The sequence below is a fragment of the Onychomys torridus genome, chromosome 23 (assembly GCF_903995425.1).
Source record: "Onychomys torridus chromosome 23, mOncTor1.1, whole genome shotgun sequence".
In the NCBI taxonomy this organism is placed as follows: Eukaryota; Metazoa; Chordata; class Mammalia; order Rodentia; family Cricetidae; genus Onychomys; species Onychomys torridus.
In genome coordinates, this window is record NC_050465.1 from 682,503 (window position 1) to 700,623 (window position 18,121).

At 41.4% G+C, this 18,121-nt stretch overlaps 1 protein-coding gene across 1 annotated transcript in view; it reads right to left on the minus strand.

The window, feature by feature from the left end:
- Dner (delta/notch like EGF repeat containing) overlaps positions 1-18,121 on the minus strand; it is a 336,946-nt gene that overhangs the window by 116,674 nt on the left and 202,151 nt on the right. The window contains exon 6 of the mRNA XM_036173515.1: positions 17,418-17,571. Within this exon, the coding sequence (XP_036029408.1) occupies positions 17,418-17,571 (154 nt within the window). The remainder of the gene's footprint in view (positions 1-17,417; positions 17,572-18,121) is intronic.

The following is an 18,121-nucleotide window of genomic DNA, read 5'->3' on the forward strand; positions in this document are numbered from 1 at the left end:
TTTGAATTCACTCCAGAGAGGCAAGTTTAAAGAAATCAGTGCACTAAAATGCTCATCTTAGAGTGGGCAATGCTTCAGGGAAAATACAAGGTATAAAATACAAGGCAAAACAATGGTGCTCTTCGTTGGTGATATCTGAGTGATGAAATCACTGCTAGTCTAGAGAAAATTCCAATTATAAATTTAAACAGACATATCTTCGACACCATTATAATTATACAGTAGTATTTTGTATGGTTCCATGGTGTCTTGGACTACATGAAAACTTGCCTTTCTGGATTATTAGTTTTGAAAGGCCATTGTCAGCACACACAGCTAAGACATGAAGAACTCAGGCAATGAAGTGAGTGAGAGATGATCTGTCTAAGCTCCAATTACCTGCCCCATAAGTGTGAATTACAATGAATGGAGACCATCATTTCAGCATCTCCAACCAGGACTCTTCCTCACTCATGCCCAAACAAGCCAAGAGGGTTCCAGTTACTGACAGGGATGGGAGTGACACCAGCCTCTGAGCTATAAGCCTGACACCAAGACAAGATGCTACTTCAGAATTCCAAAGAGAATCTTTCAGTATGACATCACAGCAAGAATGTAGCTTCAAATGAAAGCTCTAGATTCGAAGTGGGAGTCAGTATGCTTGCAAAGAAAAGGCTTCGAACAAACAACATTTGGCTAAAAAAAAAAAAAAAAAAGTTCACATACAGCGTGTACTTTGTACTTTGGTTGTTGGGGTTTTGTTGTTGTTTTTGTTTCTTTTCTTTTGTTTCTTTATTTTTTTGAGCTGAGGATCGAACCCAGGGCCTTGTGCTTGCTAGGCAAGTGCTCTACCACTGAGCTAAATCCCCAACCCTTTTGTTTCTTTTTTTATCTGAGATAATTTCTCTCCATTGCAACCCTGAGGTCAACGCTAGTCTATCATACATACCCTCTGCTCTCCTGTTCCATCCCTTCCCTTTTTCAAATAAGGAAATTGAGGATTAGAAAGATTAAACCATTTGCACAGTCTCTAGAGATTCAGACTCCTGAGGCCCAAGCCCTTAAACACAGCTGTGCCTAAGTCACCAAGCAGCCTAGACAGAAGCCAGAACAGGGTCCTGCCTGTAATCTCAGACTTGGAAAGGTGAGGCAGGAGGATCTCAAAGTTCAGGCCAGCCTGGGCTACACAGTAGCAGCCTCATTTAAAGAAGAGGGAAGAGAGATGATAGAAGAAAATTGTAATGACCATTGCTTTGGACAAATTTGAAATTTCAAACATACTTAAGCATGGGGAGACTAAAATCTAACCCTCCACACTTGTCACCTAGTTTCAAGCTATTAATATTTTTATGTAATATTATCTGGTCTCCTCAGAGCTCCCCACAAGGATATCTTAGAACAAATTTCATTTCTCCTGTAAATATTTCAATATTTGTCCTTTACAAAAGGGTATTTTTTAAAAAAGATTGATCTTAATGTCCTCTCTGATTACTATTTAGCTTTACTTATAAACTTAATTAAACATTTTAAAAACTTATTATATAAATTAATTATACATAATGGATTTCACTACATTTTCATATCTGCTTCTAGGTTGATCATATTCACCACACTCCCAATGATCCCATTTTAAGCCACATGTACTAATACCAAAATTTTATCTTTTAAGAACTGTGGTTGTGTGAAAATATAAATATCCCTATGCACTTATTTTATATACCTAATGATATGAAGCTATAAGTACTGTACACTGGTTTTATAAGAAATCAATCAAAGAAATTAATTCATATTTTAATGTTAGGTGTTTGGGCTTCCATAGCGACTTGGGGGTGCCACAGGCACTGAGTGGGTGACAATGCAGAAAGAAGTTCTATGTCCCTTCAGAAGGTCTGACAGAAGAGTTTTCATATGCCAAGGTCAGTTGTAGGTCTCTAGTGAGGGAACTTTCGTCTGGGGTTTATTATAGTGGGGTTATTTCGTCTGCCTCATTATTTTATTTCCCTTGTGCTTTAAAGTGTTTGAGAATTTTGAAAGTGTAAGAAACAGAAAAATATGATTGAAAAGAGTGTGGTTAAATGAATAGACTTGTAATCTATCAGTCTACTGGCATATCCTTAGCATTTCTACAAATGAAAAACAATAATGGAGGCATGCAGTGTTGGTGGGGTACAGAGAGGCAGGCTGGAATTGTGAGGTTATGAGACACAGAGCATCCCTGGCAATACTGCAAATACCTGGTAACTACCAGCATCCTAGCAACCGCTAGCATCCTAGTGACAATAGACGATAGCCATCTGTGTGTGTACAGAGCAGTTTTGATGCCTGTCCACACCAGGCTAGTCATGGGGAGCCAGGAATTATTGTTGGCCTTTCTATTTGATCCTCTACTCTGTTATATAGTTTATTTCTAAATTGTCACTGTCTTTATTTCCTGATCCTACTTAACTAGCCATTTCCTCAGCCTCCCTGAAGTGGGCCGTCAACAAAGAATGGTGGAAAACATACGTAAAGGCACAGAGCTATGCAGAACAGGTGTGAGCAATGCTGACATTTCCCTTAAAATGCAGGGCAATGACAAGCTTCACTCTGGTTTCCAATGAAAGATTCACACAAACCAAAGGCCATGACAGACAAGGATTGGTGAGTGTGAAATCTTCTGTCCTTAGCCAGTGGCAGGGCTCCTTCTGACAACTGGGTCCCAAGCACTATGGCCAGCCTTCCAGATTACTGTCACAGCCCCATGACACCTTTTATGTCATCTAGGCCCAGGCATCACTGTCTCTAAGGACTCTAGCAACAGTTTCCCAGACCATCACTTTACATTGGCTTTCTTTCAATCCATTCTCCACATAGAACTAACCAGAGAAATATTTGAAGGTGTAATTTAGTTACTACTACACCTATTCGTAAATACCTCCAGTGGCTTCCCAAAGGGTTGAGAAGAAAACTAGTCAGTGGCTAAAAGGTCAGATGATCTGGCCCTTGCCTTCCTCCTCTTTGTCCACTCTGCCCACTGGCCACCATGTAGCAAACACTTGGCCTCATTCTGTTCTTAAACTCACCAAACAACTTGGTCTTTAGCATCTGCTTCACACTAGCCTGGGACTAGACAAAGATATGAGAAGAATACAGGATTCAAAACAGAAAAGAAAACAGGCCTAGCCCTGCCCTACTCAGAGAAGGGTGGCATGAACTTACAATTGCCATCTTATAAAGACATTACTGAAGAAAGTTAGAAACAAACTTTGGAGGAAGCTGAGGAAGTAGCTAGTCAAGACAAAAGTCCATCAGTAGAATCAGAAAATAAAGATAGAAAAGATTTAGAAATAAACTATATAACAGAGTAGAGGATCAAATAGAAAGACAATGAAGTTGCCTCAAGAATTGTGGAAGAGGCTGAGGAGATGGGTCAGTCAGAAAGGTGTCTTTCTCAAAAGCATGAAAACCTCAATTCAGACTCCAGGATCTACATAAATCCAGGCCTGATAGTGTGTGTCCAGGAATCCCAAGGATGGGAGGCAGAGATAGAAGGATCCCTGGAGCTCTCTGGCCAGGCACTCTAGATGAAGTAGTAAGCTCCAGATTCAGTGAAAGATGTCTCAAAACTTAGGGTAGAAGAAATGATTGAAGAAGACAGTCAACATTGACTTCCACATACATGCACATACCCATACAAACATGTACACATGGGTATATCACACACACACACACACACACACACACACACACACAATTAATTCAAACATAGAAGAAGCAAATTAGCATCAACCTTAGTCAGACTTGCAAATACTATCAGAGAGTATTGAAGTTATGGTGTTTCTTAAAGGCAGTGGCTATGAGTTGTGAAACCAAGGCACTAGAAGACTATGAACTTAGAATCACATGTTGTTGCGAAGGACTAAAAGGAAGGCATGACCTGTGTGGGTGCCCAGGTTTTGCAAGCTCCAGTTTATGTGGGCCAAAAACTGAAAACAGCTTAGAACAATAAAGTGTTTCCTTTGCTTGCAGGAGTTCTAACGCCAGAAAGAGGTAGAAGCGTGTTGTGATTTGAACATAAAATGCCCCATCAGCTCATCTGTCTGAACATTTGGTCTCCTGATAATAGTTCTGCTTGCTGTAGGGGGTTAACCACCAGAATAAGACCTTGAGGTCTTTTTCATCCAGTCTCACTTCCTGTCTGCTTTCTGTGTCTTCTTCCACCAAGATGGAAGGAGGTGAAAAGACCCAGCTATAAGTGCCTACCACTGGAGAGACGCTTGTTGCCATGCCTTCCCCTCCATTACAAACTGTATCCCTCAAACTGCGAGCCAGAGTTCAGTTCAGCCTTCCTCCCTTCAGCTGCTTCTAGTCGGGTACTAGGTCACAGCCATGAGAAACGCACTAAACAAACCAATTACAGAAAGGACAGTGTTGGTTCTGTCCAATCTACAGGATTACCACTTTGGTTTTGGTTAGGCTAATCTGGCATGTGAGAATGCCAAGATTACATATATCACAACTGAAGAGACGTGGATGGTGTCTGAGAGAACGTCTCAGACATGATTCCAATCACAGTGTTAAATTGGGTAACTGATTATTTTTTTTTTTTTGGCTAATGAATTTTAAATTGAAATGTGTGTGAGGTTGCTAGATCACTTTGAGATGTTAAACAGATCTCAGAAAATCACTATTTAAAATTTCATTCTCCTAAGGGAACAAACACAAAGGAATAACTCCTTTCTTTTTTAATTTTTTAAAATTTGTGTGTCTGTCTGTCTGTTTGTCTGTGTATATATACGCCATAGTGAATTGGGGGGGGGGGTCAGAAGATAATTTGTAGGAGTCAGTTCTCTCCTTTACAACATGTGGATCCTGAGGATGGAACCCAGGTCATCAGGCTTGGCAGCAAGTGCCTTCACCCACTGATCCATTGTGTTGTCCCACAAAATTTCTAATAGTCCTCTTTGGCACAAAAAACCTGAGACCTCTGCCCAGGTCACTCCACATGGCTATGCACTTGGCCTCTGTTTTCTTTTGGGACTACTGTGCCCATTAGGTCTAAACTCAGAAATCAGCGACTTGAACCTGTGGCTCTGGCCCTTTACCTTGAACTTGATGTATATCCCTACTTGTCACTATATGAATATATTTATTTCTCCCTCATCTAGAAGATCCTAAGAGCAGGCTTTATTTCCAGAGTCTACGCTCTGTCTCTTTACACTTACCATCACTTGATATGATTCTCTCATTCATTCACTTCCAAGTACATCTATCTGATGAACATGAATCGATTTGCCTTACACATGCATTCTCAACTTCTTGAGAATCAGGACTTTGTCTTAATAATCTCTTGACCCTTGTAACTTATAACATTTTCCAACACAAATAATTGTTCAAGGAATGAGTCCCATTTATTTAGGGTTTTTCCCTAAACTGACTGCATCTTTTAACTAAGATTTTTTTTTCCTATCCCAAAGCAATAATATCCAGAAACCAAATGAGTGAAGTGTGCTTTCCACTCTTTCTCCTAACGGGCATTAAAATAAACACAAAGATGGGGACTTTTATTTACTTGGTTTTGATTTTTGTCTTTAAAAAAAGAAAAAAGAAAAATGGTTATTTCACAAAATACACTATAGTAGTAGTTTGAATGAGAATGTCCCCTATAAGCTCATATATTTGCATAATTAGTTCCCAGTTGGACTGTTAGGGGAGGAGTAGGAGGTGTGGCCTTGTTGAAGGAGGTGTGGCCTTGTTGAAGGAGGTGTGGCCTTGTTGAAGGAGGTGTGGCCTTGTTGAAGGAGGTGTGGCCTTGTGGAGGAGGTGTGGCCTTGTTGAAAGAGGTGTGGCCTTGTTGGAGGAGGTGTGGCCTTGTGGAGGAGGTAACCTTGTTGGAGGAGATGTGGCCTTAGAGGAGGAGGTGTGGCCAGAAGAGGTAGTGTGTCACTGGGGGTGGGCTCACACCAGTCCCAGTATCACTTTCTCTACCTGTTGCCTGTGTAGATCAAGATGTAAAGCTCTCTGCTACAGCACTATGTCTGTCTGCTCCCTGCCATGATGATAATGGACTAAGCCTCTGAAACTGTAAGCAAGCCCCCAATTAAATGCTTTTTTTTTAATGAGAGTTGCTTTGGTCATGGTGTCTCTTCACAGCAATTGAACAGGGGCTAAGACATGCACTATCAAAAATCACCTTGTTTTTTGCTACAGTGGCCAGCACCCCCAACTTGGGAAATTGCAATGACCAATCAGAAGCCCCTCCCCATTCAGTCAGTCTGAAAATTCATCTGGCCCACTTCCGAATGTCAGCCCTGCTTCTCCAACTCCTCATCCAACTGCTCCCTGCAACATGGCAAATTAACATGGCAGAAACAGAACTCATCCCTTTTTCTGCCTCAGAAGTTCCTGATCAGGTTAGATTCCTCAAGTCGGTGGTTCTCAGCTGGGCTGATTCTCCCCCAGGGTCCACTGGAATGTCTGGTGACACTGTTCAATGTCTGATCCCTAGGGATGCCACTGACATCTAGTGGGTACAGAGTACTGCCAAACATTCTAAAAATACAACAGTCTCCACCCCAAAGAACTATCTGGTCCAAAATGACTCTAATGCCAGGGCTGGAAATCCAAAGTCAGAGGGATGTTATCCTTTCAGTCTGAAAATCATTATTTTTTATCCCAATTCCTCCTCTTTCCATTACACAGAACTACTCCTTTATAAACTAGAGATAGTATGGTCACAGTATTTTGAATAATCAGAATTCTAGGAGTACCTTATAATAGCTCCAAATCAGAGACTATTTTAAAATACACAATTTGACTCCAAAAACTCTAAGTTATTGAGGAATTTACCATTGGGATATTCAGAATGAAGTAATTGGTTGAAAATGGGCAGCTTGGAAAGACTGCCTGAGAATCATAGGCTGCTCTTTTTTCTTTCCTTTTCTTTTCTTTTTTTTTTTTTTTTGTTTGTTTTTGTTTTTGTTTTTGAAGATAGAGTTTCTCTGTGTAACAGCCCTGGCTCCCTGGCTGTCCTAGAACTTACTCTATAGACCAGGCTGACCTCGAACTCACAAATCACAAAGATCTGCCTCCTGAGTGCTAGGATTAAAGGCATGTGCCACCACACCCAGCCTATTTTTTTTCTCTTTAGAAAACATTCTAGTATAACAAAGATAAAACAATGTGACTTGGGGATTCACAAGGATGCCTTCAGAGATGCAGGGAACACACAGTACTTTTATAGAGGGCTAAGCATAAGCAATGTTAGGTGAACCAATGTGCATATGACAGGAAGTGCGCCCTGGTGGAGAGCCTGCTTATGACAGAAATACCAGGCAGAAGATAACCATGTGCATTTAAGAAAAGCATCAGACTATAAACCCATTCACCAGGTATCTTCGTTAGGGTTTCTCTTGCTGTAAAGAGACACTATGACCATGGCAACCCTTATAAATTAAAACATTTAATTAGAGTGGCTCACTTACAGTTTAGAGGTTCAGTCCATTATTATCAATGGTGGGACATGGCAGTATGCAGGCAGACATGGTGCTGGAGAAGCAGCTGAGAGTCCTATATCTTGCAGCCAACAGGAAGTAGTCTCTGTGTTACACTGAGTGAAGCTTGAGCAAAAGAGACCTCAAAGCCCACCCCCACAGTGACACACTTCTTTCAACAAGACCACATTTCCTAATAGTGTCACTCCTTTTGGGGGATCATTTTCTTTCAAATCACCACACCAGGTGTTAACAAACTACATGCTATCTAATATATATTTGGAAAACTTGATTTTATACTATTTTGTATTTCAGTATACATCTTAAAATTTAATGGCATATGGAAGAAGAATGGCTTTTTCCATTTGGTGTCAGAATGACTGAGACAAAACTACAGCTAAGTAGTATCTTTTGACTTCTGACAACATAACAAAATCTACCTTGCCTACACACCCGTCATTATGACTGTACCACCTGACCCCTCCAAACAAAGGAAACCTTTTAGAGGTCAAGGATGAATCACATGCATGTAAGGAAAGTTCCCTAAATTAGTCAGACTATTTCAAAATCAATTTATCAGTTATATCTGTAAAAGAAAACATTGACCACCCTTCCCAGCACAGTTGTCTGTACTGAAAAAGGTTATCGCGTGATTCTTCTATTGAGATGAAAAGCATTTCCCTTGCTGTTTCAGCTCTGTGAGGGAGAATCTAATTGTTTCTTTGGAGCACTGTTCTGGAAGCTTCCAAAGTGGAAATTAAAGTGAGAGCTATTTTTAGCATAGCTGGTCTTTTTATAATCCAGCCTGTGCAATGGAGTGAAGCTGTTGGAAAGCCTCATGCCATCAAGAGAGCCCACCAGCTTCAGATCTTACCCTCTGGGATCTGAGCAGCTGGTGCCAGTACCTCAGCCACAGCTGCCAAGATCAGATGCAGTGCCTAATATCCGCATGCCAGACAAATAAATAGCAGGAATCTGTGCACCATCAAGCTATTCCATCTTGGTACATGCAATCTCATTGTGGGAAGTCAGAAATTATTCAGAAAGAGAGAGAAAGATGGGCTGGCATGAGAAAACCAAACATGTCTGGATAAATGTAAACCTAAGTTAAAAATCAAAGGTAAAGAAAGATACATTTGGCTCACAAAAGGCAAATCAGTAGCATATAATTAAAATGGAAATGTGTGATGTGAATAAAAGCATGAAAGAAACCTTGACATTCGACAGAAGTGAAAAAAATCTTAGTCTCAAGGTTTGAAAGAAAGCAAATATATCCAATACCCAAATACACAGGAAGTAGAGAGAGCAGAAAGGATGTGGTTTGGGAAACCATTGGCTCATGGTGGTAAGTTGAGTGGGCTCATCCAAGTCTTCAGAACGTTCATTCCCATAATGGCCAATACGAGGATAAAGACGCCTAGCTCTCAAGACACTGAATGAGATCAACTCCAACCAGCAGGTCCAATGTCTATCAAATGTACCTTTAAATCCACAGAAGCTTACACAATGCCTAAGCACCAGTGTATCACAAGTGGCTCTGCGTTTTGTGAATGAATGAAGGATTTGTGGATTTCAAGTCCACAGAGCAATATGCTTATCTATTATCATCTGAGCTCCAGTTCCTTGCAGGCAATTTAGAACAGTGGTCCTCTCAGTGCGATCAGCATTAGCATCATCTGGGAACATCTAGCAAATGAGCAGTAACATCCTTCATTTGCTGAAGCAGAAACCACAGGTGGGCCCAGAGACTTAAGTCTAAGGAACCATTCAAGTATGAAGAGACAACTCGGGGTAAACCACTAGGTGATCAAGTGTGAAGAGTTCAGATTCTCCAGTACTCAGATGAGGTGGCATATATCTGTGATCTTATGCTCCTGCTGGAAGATGGAATGTGGAAACGGGAGAATTCCCAGAAGCTCAAGAGCCAACAAGCCATGTGTACACAGTGGTTAACACAAGACACTCTACCTCAAACAAGGTGGAAGTTAAGTAGTGACACCTGAGATGTCCTCTCATGTCCACACATGTCCCATGACAAATGCACATACACACACACACACACACACACACACACACACACACACACACACACCACTCTTAAAACTGAAATATAATGATAAAAAAACAAAAAGAAGCCTTCCAGATTATTCTGACATGGTGTATCTACTAAACAGGAAAGTGATCAGCAAGTATTCTTTTAATATAAAATATTAATGCTATTCATTTAAATTTTTTGTATATAATTCAGATTATTGAAGGAAAATTTATAAAAAAAGTATAACAGGTCCCCAGACCTTAGCATGAGTGATAATATGGTAAAAGTGCCATTCAGGCCTTGGAACCTAGGACATGATCAGCAACAAGCACCAAAGGAGAGCAAAGACTTAATCCATCAAAGTCCAGAGTTCCGGGAAAGTCCCTAAATGTACTAACCTTGCTTTTTGGCTTCTGACTAACTGTTCTTGCTAACTGGGGTGTGTCAATCTAGGATGTGTTTTGGTTGTTGTTGATGTTGTTTTGTTTATTTTGTGTCTAAAAGCCCACCCTGAGAAAGGCTTGGGACTGCACTTGGGTCCTGAATACCCAATGTTATCATTAGCCAGCTAATAAAGAGTTTCTACTGGCTTGAACCTGTGTCTGAGTAGCCTTCTCTGGTGGATACCTCTGGGCTGGATGATATTCAAGAGCCATAAAGGAACCCTTAAACCAAGCTCAGGATGGAGGGATAGAGAAAGAAATTCATTCTTCACCTTTCTCTTGTATCAATGTCCAAGGCCAGAGAAAGAGGTATCCCATGTGGGCCACTCATCCTGGGCTTGTGTGTGTGCTTCTGTGTGTGTGTGTGTGTGTGTGTGTGTGTGTGTGTGTGTGTGTGTGTACATGAGCATGTGAATGCATATAAATGTATGTGTAGATCTGTGTGCAGGTGTATGCTGTATGTATATGTATGTATATATGTTGCATGTCCATTTGCACTCCAAACATGGAGTATATAAGAATATAAACATGACTATGTGTACACATATGTTTGTGTATGCATATGTTCTCTTGTACCCGGCCCCTCTTCCTCCTCCGAGTCATGGCACCAATGCAATGAATGATAAGTGACACTGGTTACAGCACTGGTTACCACATGGAAAGGTCACAGTCATGACAGAGCCCAGTATTAGTTTCAGAGCTTTATTGGGAGGAGGGAGACAAGAGAACCAGGCCTGCCTGGGGAGGAAGCATGTGCAGAGAGAGGGAAAATGAGAGAGCAGAACAGAACAGAGAGAGAAAAAGAGAGGGTGGGGTCTGAGTCTCAGCTCTTTAAGGCACAGATGGGCTTACAGAGCAACGCCACGCATGCTCAGATTGTGCAACCACATTGCGCATATGTGATCACCAGCAAGCACTGATGACGTAAGACACAAGACCCTTTGCTTAACTCCTGAACTGTGCATGTGTGGTCATGCAGCTGGAGTGAGGGCAGAATTCTAACAATGAGGGCCAACAGACCCTCTATGAGGCCAGGGAAGTATGCAGCTTGGCTCTCCTGCCTTAGGAGAGGAGAGAGAAGGTCCTAAGTGTTGCCAATGGTCCAGTACAGGAACCACAGAAACCTGAAGTCCAAGTTCTGACTGAAGGAAGCAGTGGCAGGCTCGGTGCAGAACTACAGGCTTTTGCTCTCGCTTTGGCAACAGATGTGGCAGCTGGTACCTTTTTGAGTGCTGACTGTGTACCAGACAAGTACCTGTGTGAGCATGCCACAGGTATCCACTGTACTGTCAAAGCAGTCATTCAACTGTGCCCATTGACTACCATCCTTCCACCCTACTTTGGATAGAGACACAGTAAGATCGAAGCATTTCCCCAAGGTCATGAAAAACAACATCACCTGGGTGCTGGCTTTGCCCTTCTCAGTCCAGAGCACCCCTTCAGTCATCCCTGGTCTGAGCTTCCTAAGTATCTCAAGCAGCAGTGAACAAAGAAAAGATGGAATGTAGGGAGGCAGAGGCTTGTCACTATCACTCAGACAGCAGATGACAGCAGCTTGAATCAGGGCTGTTGTGGTGGAATAGGAAGAGTCAGATAAGGAATCATCATAAATAAGTATCCAGGGATAAATGATAGAAAGGCAGAACCATCAAGGTCTAGCATCCAGCCTGAGCAATCAGGGAGAACAGCGGCATCAGCAGCAGTGAGCAGATGCATCAATGCCAAGTCCAATAATACTGGCAGAGCTGAGGTGAGAGGCCAGACTGACAGGAGGGTCTGGAAGCCATCCCTGTGGTGACAGCTCGGAATGAGAAACTGCTACCAAAGGCCCAGGAGAGTGGCTAAAAAGGAAAGAGGGAGATGAGATCTTGTGAGAACTCGAGAATGGACACAGAAAGGCTCCGAAAACCACACAAGGAATGTTTCCAAAGAGACAAGCACTGTGGGCAGAGAGACGACCAGGAGGAGATGACACTGAAGGCTGACCTCAGAGAAACAGCTCCATGATGTGATGTGAGCAAGCTGGTGATTCATTTAAAAAACAAGCAGTCAAACAGATCAATATGTACCAAAGACAAAGAAAGAGGAGAGGGGAGAGGAGGAAGACAGGGAACTAGAGATCGAGAGAAAGGGAGAGGAGGAAAAAGGGAGAAAGGAGGAGGGAGAGAAGCTGAACACAGACAGAAGCAGTGATGATTTGCTGCCTTCTTAATAGTGTAAAGGGGCAGGGTTCAGACAGAGAACTTCTCCCTAGCAGATAAGAAGCAAGAGAGATGGAGAGGGACATGGAATATAGTAGAAAAGAGGAAAGGACCAAAATGGAAGACTAGATGGTGTGGCCAGACTTGGGAAGAATACAGCAGCATTTTCTACAGTAGCCTCCAGCCATAAGGACATGAGTGGATGACCAAAGCATGGTGTGTGTCCTCAGGTGAAAATGACTCAGGAATTATGAAGAAAGCAGTACCCATCCACATCAAGTCATGGATGAGCCATAGAAGCATTGTATTCAATGGGGAAAACCTGCTTATAAACATTACCTATCATATAACTGAATGTATATGAAATGTCTAAAGTAGGCAAATCTATGAGGCAGAAAGTTACCTAAAGCTGGAGTTTGGGGAAGTAGTAGGATCAGGTGATGAATGCATATTTTGAGGTGATGAAATGTCCTAAAATTTATTGTAATGATAGTTACCCAATCCTGAATATACTAAAAAAAATCCATTGAATTATATATTTTAATAGTATATGGATATCTCAATGAGCTCTTATTTTAAAAAATTTGAAGGTATCCACAACTTCTCACTATTATCATACTTCCTATCCGACTGACCAGCAAGTATCATCAGCTCTACCCTCAACTACATCCCCAGTCAAAGCCTCTTGTCACTTCTATAGGCAGTGGTCCAGCTGTGCCTATATGCTGCCTGGATGGCCAATAGCCTCCTAGCCATCTTTTCAGTGTGTCTTCTGGTGCTCATTCTTCCCCCAGTTCCAGACTGATGTTTCCAAGAGGGGCATCACATGGGCCACTGCAGCTGGCCATCAAAGGCTCCCATCATCTTTGGGACAAGATCCCTGTGAGCTGGTGCTTGACACTGGGGAACTATGAAATGCCAACAGCATCATGTTGGTAGAACTGGAGGCTAAGTAGTCCAAAATCAAAGTACCAGCAGATTCGGTATCTAGTCAGGTCCTCTTCCTCACAATGTTTTCTATTGTCCTTACATGGCAGAAAGGAAGGCAGCAACCTCTTTTATAAGGACAGCAACTCCATTCATGAGTGTGTCACTCACTGACCCAGTCACACCCTATTTCTTTCTGTTGACCACATACATATACACATACGCACAAACATACATGTATACCCACATACAGACACCATAGTACACGCATGCATGCATGTGGTTTAGCCATCTCCATCCCTAAACTATGACCTCTGTGTGCATAAGGACTTGAGCACCTGTATTCAGAGAACCCAGAAAACACCTGATGTGTAGCAAGCTTTTGATAAATAACTGTTGGATGAATGAATGATCCTTTCATCATCCTGTATTTTAAAGATGAAGAAACATGCCAGAGCTTTAAGGAAGTTTAGGATGGTCACATAACCAGTAAATCAGAAAGGCCAGCTTGAAATCCCCTGTGAGCCACATAATTTTGGTTTTGCCATCTCTGGTCCTGAGAAGAGACAGTGCCATTAGTCAAAATACTACTATACACAGAGTAAATGAAAAACTGAGGAGCCCCTAGTGTGCAGAGAAAAGCTCCCAGATGGGCAGAGTAATGGAACTGTGTCTGTTTCTCCCATAGGCCTTGTGACCTTGAATGTGTCCTTCAGCCTCCAGACTTCACATATATAGAGGAAAGATCTCAATGCCTTCTAGCCTAAAACATAGAAGGAAGCAGCCCATCTTTTAAGCACAACACCATGATCCACTTAAACACACTTGGATCATATATGAGGACTCACAGAAGATGTGGGGACTTGTCCCCAGGTGGAGGTACCAACTTCACAGGCACTGACCCTCTAGCAATCAATGTTTCCAAGGTAACAGTAGAGGGGCCCACATGCTACACTTGCCTCAGCAACAATGAGTTCTTAAAAATAGTCTAAAATCACTGATTAGTCAGAACAATGTGGTGCTTTGAGGCATTATGGAAATCCTTTGCAAAATGCTAAAAATATTTTGGCAGTGGCAGTTGTGAATTTGTATCATGGCTATTCTTTTAATAAAAAAAAAAAAGAAAAGAAATGGCTCCTTTGAGAAAAAAAACATATTCTTGACGTTAGAAGGCTTTAATAAAATAGTCTTGGTTTAAACAGTTAAATTTCATTTTACTCATATATTTCCTGTGTGTTTCCAAAGCAGGGGGATTTGACATGATGGAGAGAGTTGTGTGTTCCTTCCCCAAATCCAAGCAGGCTCAAGAACCAAAGAGAGTTAATTTTATCAGTTCAAATCAGAAGGCCCACATGGGGACCAGGCAATGGGAGATTACCAAGAATTTAGACAAAGCCTGATTTAATTCATTCCAAATTCAGAACCTCCTGTTAAATTCTCCTGCAGTATTTGATGTCTTTGATAATCTTCTTTCTGAAAGTATTGCCAGTAATATCTATCACACTTGATAATAACATTTTCCTTATGATACAAATTTTAACAATAATAAAGAACTCATTTTATATTGTTCAGATGTATATATAGCTTTTCTGAAAGCCATGACTTCTCAGCAACTAGAAAAGTCCTGCTTACAGGCTATTGTTTAAAAACCAAATAAAAACCAAAAAAGACAAATGTTTGTTATTGAATCAACTCAAATTCTAACCCACCATATTCATAATCTCTAATTACCCATGAATCAAAAAAAAAAAATCTCATGAACCATAACTGGCTGACTGCACAAGATCTGCACAAAATGAATTGAGCCAGAATTCTAGCACAGATGGGTGAGGTCACACCCCTAACTGATGGAGCTGTTGGCAGTTGATAGCTGCTGGGGAGAGAGAACCATTCTTTGTATTGAGAGTCTGGCCACTGGTAGGTCCCTTCTCCTGTGGATGGTCCTGCACACATGCACACCTGGGCCTCACTAACTGGAGTAGAGAGAGATTCCACAGACCCATGCATATGCCATGAATTCTGGAATGATGGCACCTTGGCTTTTGAGTAACCTTTTGTACATAGTCAGTGGTTGCTATCTGTGGTTTATGGAGCTGCTTTCCCCTAAATGATTCATCCACAGCCTTTGCTTAACTTAGTCCCCAGACATACCTGGCAAACCAAGAAGTCTGAGAACTGCTTAGACAACTCCTAGATCAGATAGGAGGAAACTGATGTGCTTAAAAGTACCTTTTGTGTAACAATAAAGAGGCTTCTGCAAGCTGGTAGGCATTCAGTTCATCAGAAGCTCATCCCCCTGCTGCTAGCAAAAGCTATAACGCAGGGTCACTCTTTCTTCTACCAACACTAAGTCAAGTAACTCAAAACACTGACAAACTGGACTTAATGAACTATTTTTTTTTTTGAAGGATCATAAAAGGATATAAAGTTGAGAGGGGGGAATGTGGAGGGAGATCCCGGAGGAGTTGGAGCGGGTAAATGGGAGATGGATACAATCCTATTTCATTATATGCATATATGAAATTTTCAAAGAATTTTTGAAAAGCTTTTAATTAGTGTCTATAACTCTGCAGCTGTTTTAAAATCCCATAAAACAAAGCAAGCTTCCATGGGATGAGAGTTTCCCACAGGTGGGCAACTTCACACAGGCAACCCATCTCCAAAGAGAGACTCAAAGCACTATGCTCACACCAGCGAGAGCATTCATTTCATTTTGAGCCCTGTTTAATCTGTGAACAATGTGTGGTGACACCTAGGTGTCAACATGATATTCATTGGAAATTTGGGGGGAGGGGCAGGGATAGCAAGACATAATATTCAGAAAATACAATTGCCTTATTAACAAGCAGTGCAGTAAAACAGCTCACAGCTATTGATAAGCATGGTACTATGAAATAGCTGTTTTCTTAATAGAAGAAATAAAACATGATCAGAAACAAGAAAATAATATCTTAAATAAGGCATAAAATGTAATAACTATAAAAGCAAAGTCTATCTAACTACAGTCTAAGAACAATGGATTCAAACAACCAGGCAATCAGGACCCAAATAAGTCCTTCCCCTTGAGCTTTTCCTTCGGGTGTGTTTGTTAGGTAAGAAAAAACTGTTACAGGTGGGAAAATAGAGGGTTCTTGGAAGTAGAAACAGTGCAGAAATAGAAGGCAAAGGGCACCTAGGATAACATGTAGAGGACTGGCTGGAAGACAGGAAGATGAGCGATGTAGAGCTGGGGCCACTGAATTCAGCTCGGGGATGTCTGAGCTTACAAGGGCCTGGAACATCCAAACAGAGATACCAAGGTGACATTCAGATGAGTGGGCTGAAGGAGAATCTAACCAGACATACAAATGTAGGAGGTATAATGGTTCAAATGAATGACATTGTTCCATGTGCACGCCATGCAAGGACGCATGTGATCAACCTTTAAATAGCCAGAAAATAGAAGCTACAGTGTACAACAATCTTTGAGAAATGTGTATATAGAAAAATAGTGTCATCTGACCTAACACACACACACACACACACACACACACACACACACACACACACACACACACAAAATGACTTGATAAATGTGGCAAATTACTATCTGATTCCTAGGATTTGGTAAGTAAGAATTGTCCTTTCCAGTTGATAAACTTCTACACTGTTTGGCTGTGTTTTGTACAGGAAGTAACAACTCTCTATGACTCCCATTCCCCCCCACACTCCAGTTTCAACCCCTATCTCACCCCAGTTCCCACACAGTAGCAGAGATTGGCAACAGGAGAAAAGTGATTGGAGTTGTTCGCATGGCAAGAGAAAAATTTAATATTCTTTTACTTTTTCACAACAGTATCAAGATACTCAAACGCTTAGAGAATTTCAAATCTCATGTTCCATTCGAGAATACTCCATATTAATGAGACTTGCCCTGTAATGGAGAACAGCCTGCTGGGAACTCAGGCTGAGGTTCACACATGAACCAAAGAAAATGGTCATAAATGGGAGGCTCGGGTGCCTGTGCACAACTTGTGTGGTTCATCCTAGATTTTTTTCTTAAGTGACTTGATGTAATCACCTAGAGCAATACCACCCCATTTCAGGACATACTTGTGCAATTGTTTTCTGAAACATACAGTTTGCTACTTGACTAAGAATATCATTTTCCTGATCAAAAAACCCTAACATCTGAAAGCAAGCCCAGGGTATGTTTGGCCTACATCTACTTCTTTCTTCTAGTCCTTAAGTGTATGCAGACTGATAAGTTCAAATGAGACTCTTTTGTCCAGCAGCTGAACAGAGTATTGCTTGCCCACCCGTAATTGATGTGCATATATTCTCCAGAGACATCTGCTGGCTAAGGCTGAGTAAACCTTACCAGGAAGGCAGTGGCAAGTGAAATTGCTTCCATCCTGCTTCTCATTTGCATCGATGCAGCTCGCCTCATTCTGGCAGGGTTTCCTCTGGCAAGCATCAAATTCTTCACAGAATGTGCCAATGTATTGGTCCTCACAGGTGCAGGAAAAAGTTGCCTAAGACACAAAAATAAAGGATGTAATACTTGAATACAATACTCTAAAACACATGCTTTGAGCAAAACTGAAGGTTCACAAGTCCTGTCCTTTTATAAAGACATCAGTGCTGAGTGATTTAATCCCCCAACTTTATGTCATAATCTGGCTAAATCCTGTTATGTGAAAAATAGGACATGGCTCTTTGCAGTTTAATTTTGGACATTTATTTTTATAGCTTATTCATATTTATCCCAACCACTTTCAGTCTACCTAAGATAGAAATAGAAAGAACTACTTGTTTTAAACTAAAAGTGAAGTTTCGCTGACCCGTGGGAATGGCAGCTTTGTTGTAGTATACACCATGCCATCCAAATTGGGGACCATGCCAACCAGCTCAGCATAGATAGTGCTCACAACCCAAATGGCCTACTTGGCCCATCTTTCCAGTATACCAAGCAGACTCACTGAATGACTTTATAAATTGATCTCAAAGAGTCCCTGGGAGCAAGAGAAAATATAAAGGATCTGATTCAAGGAGCATTTCATTTATTACAGCCACATGACCTTA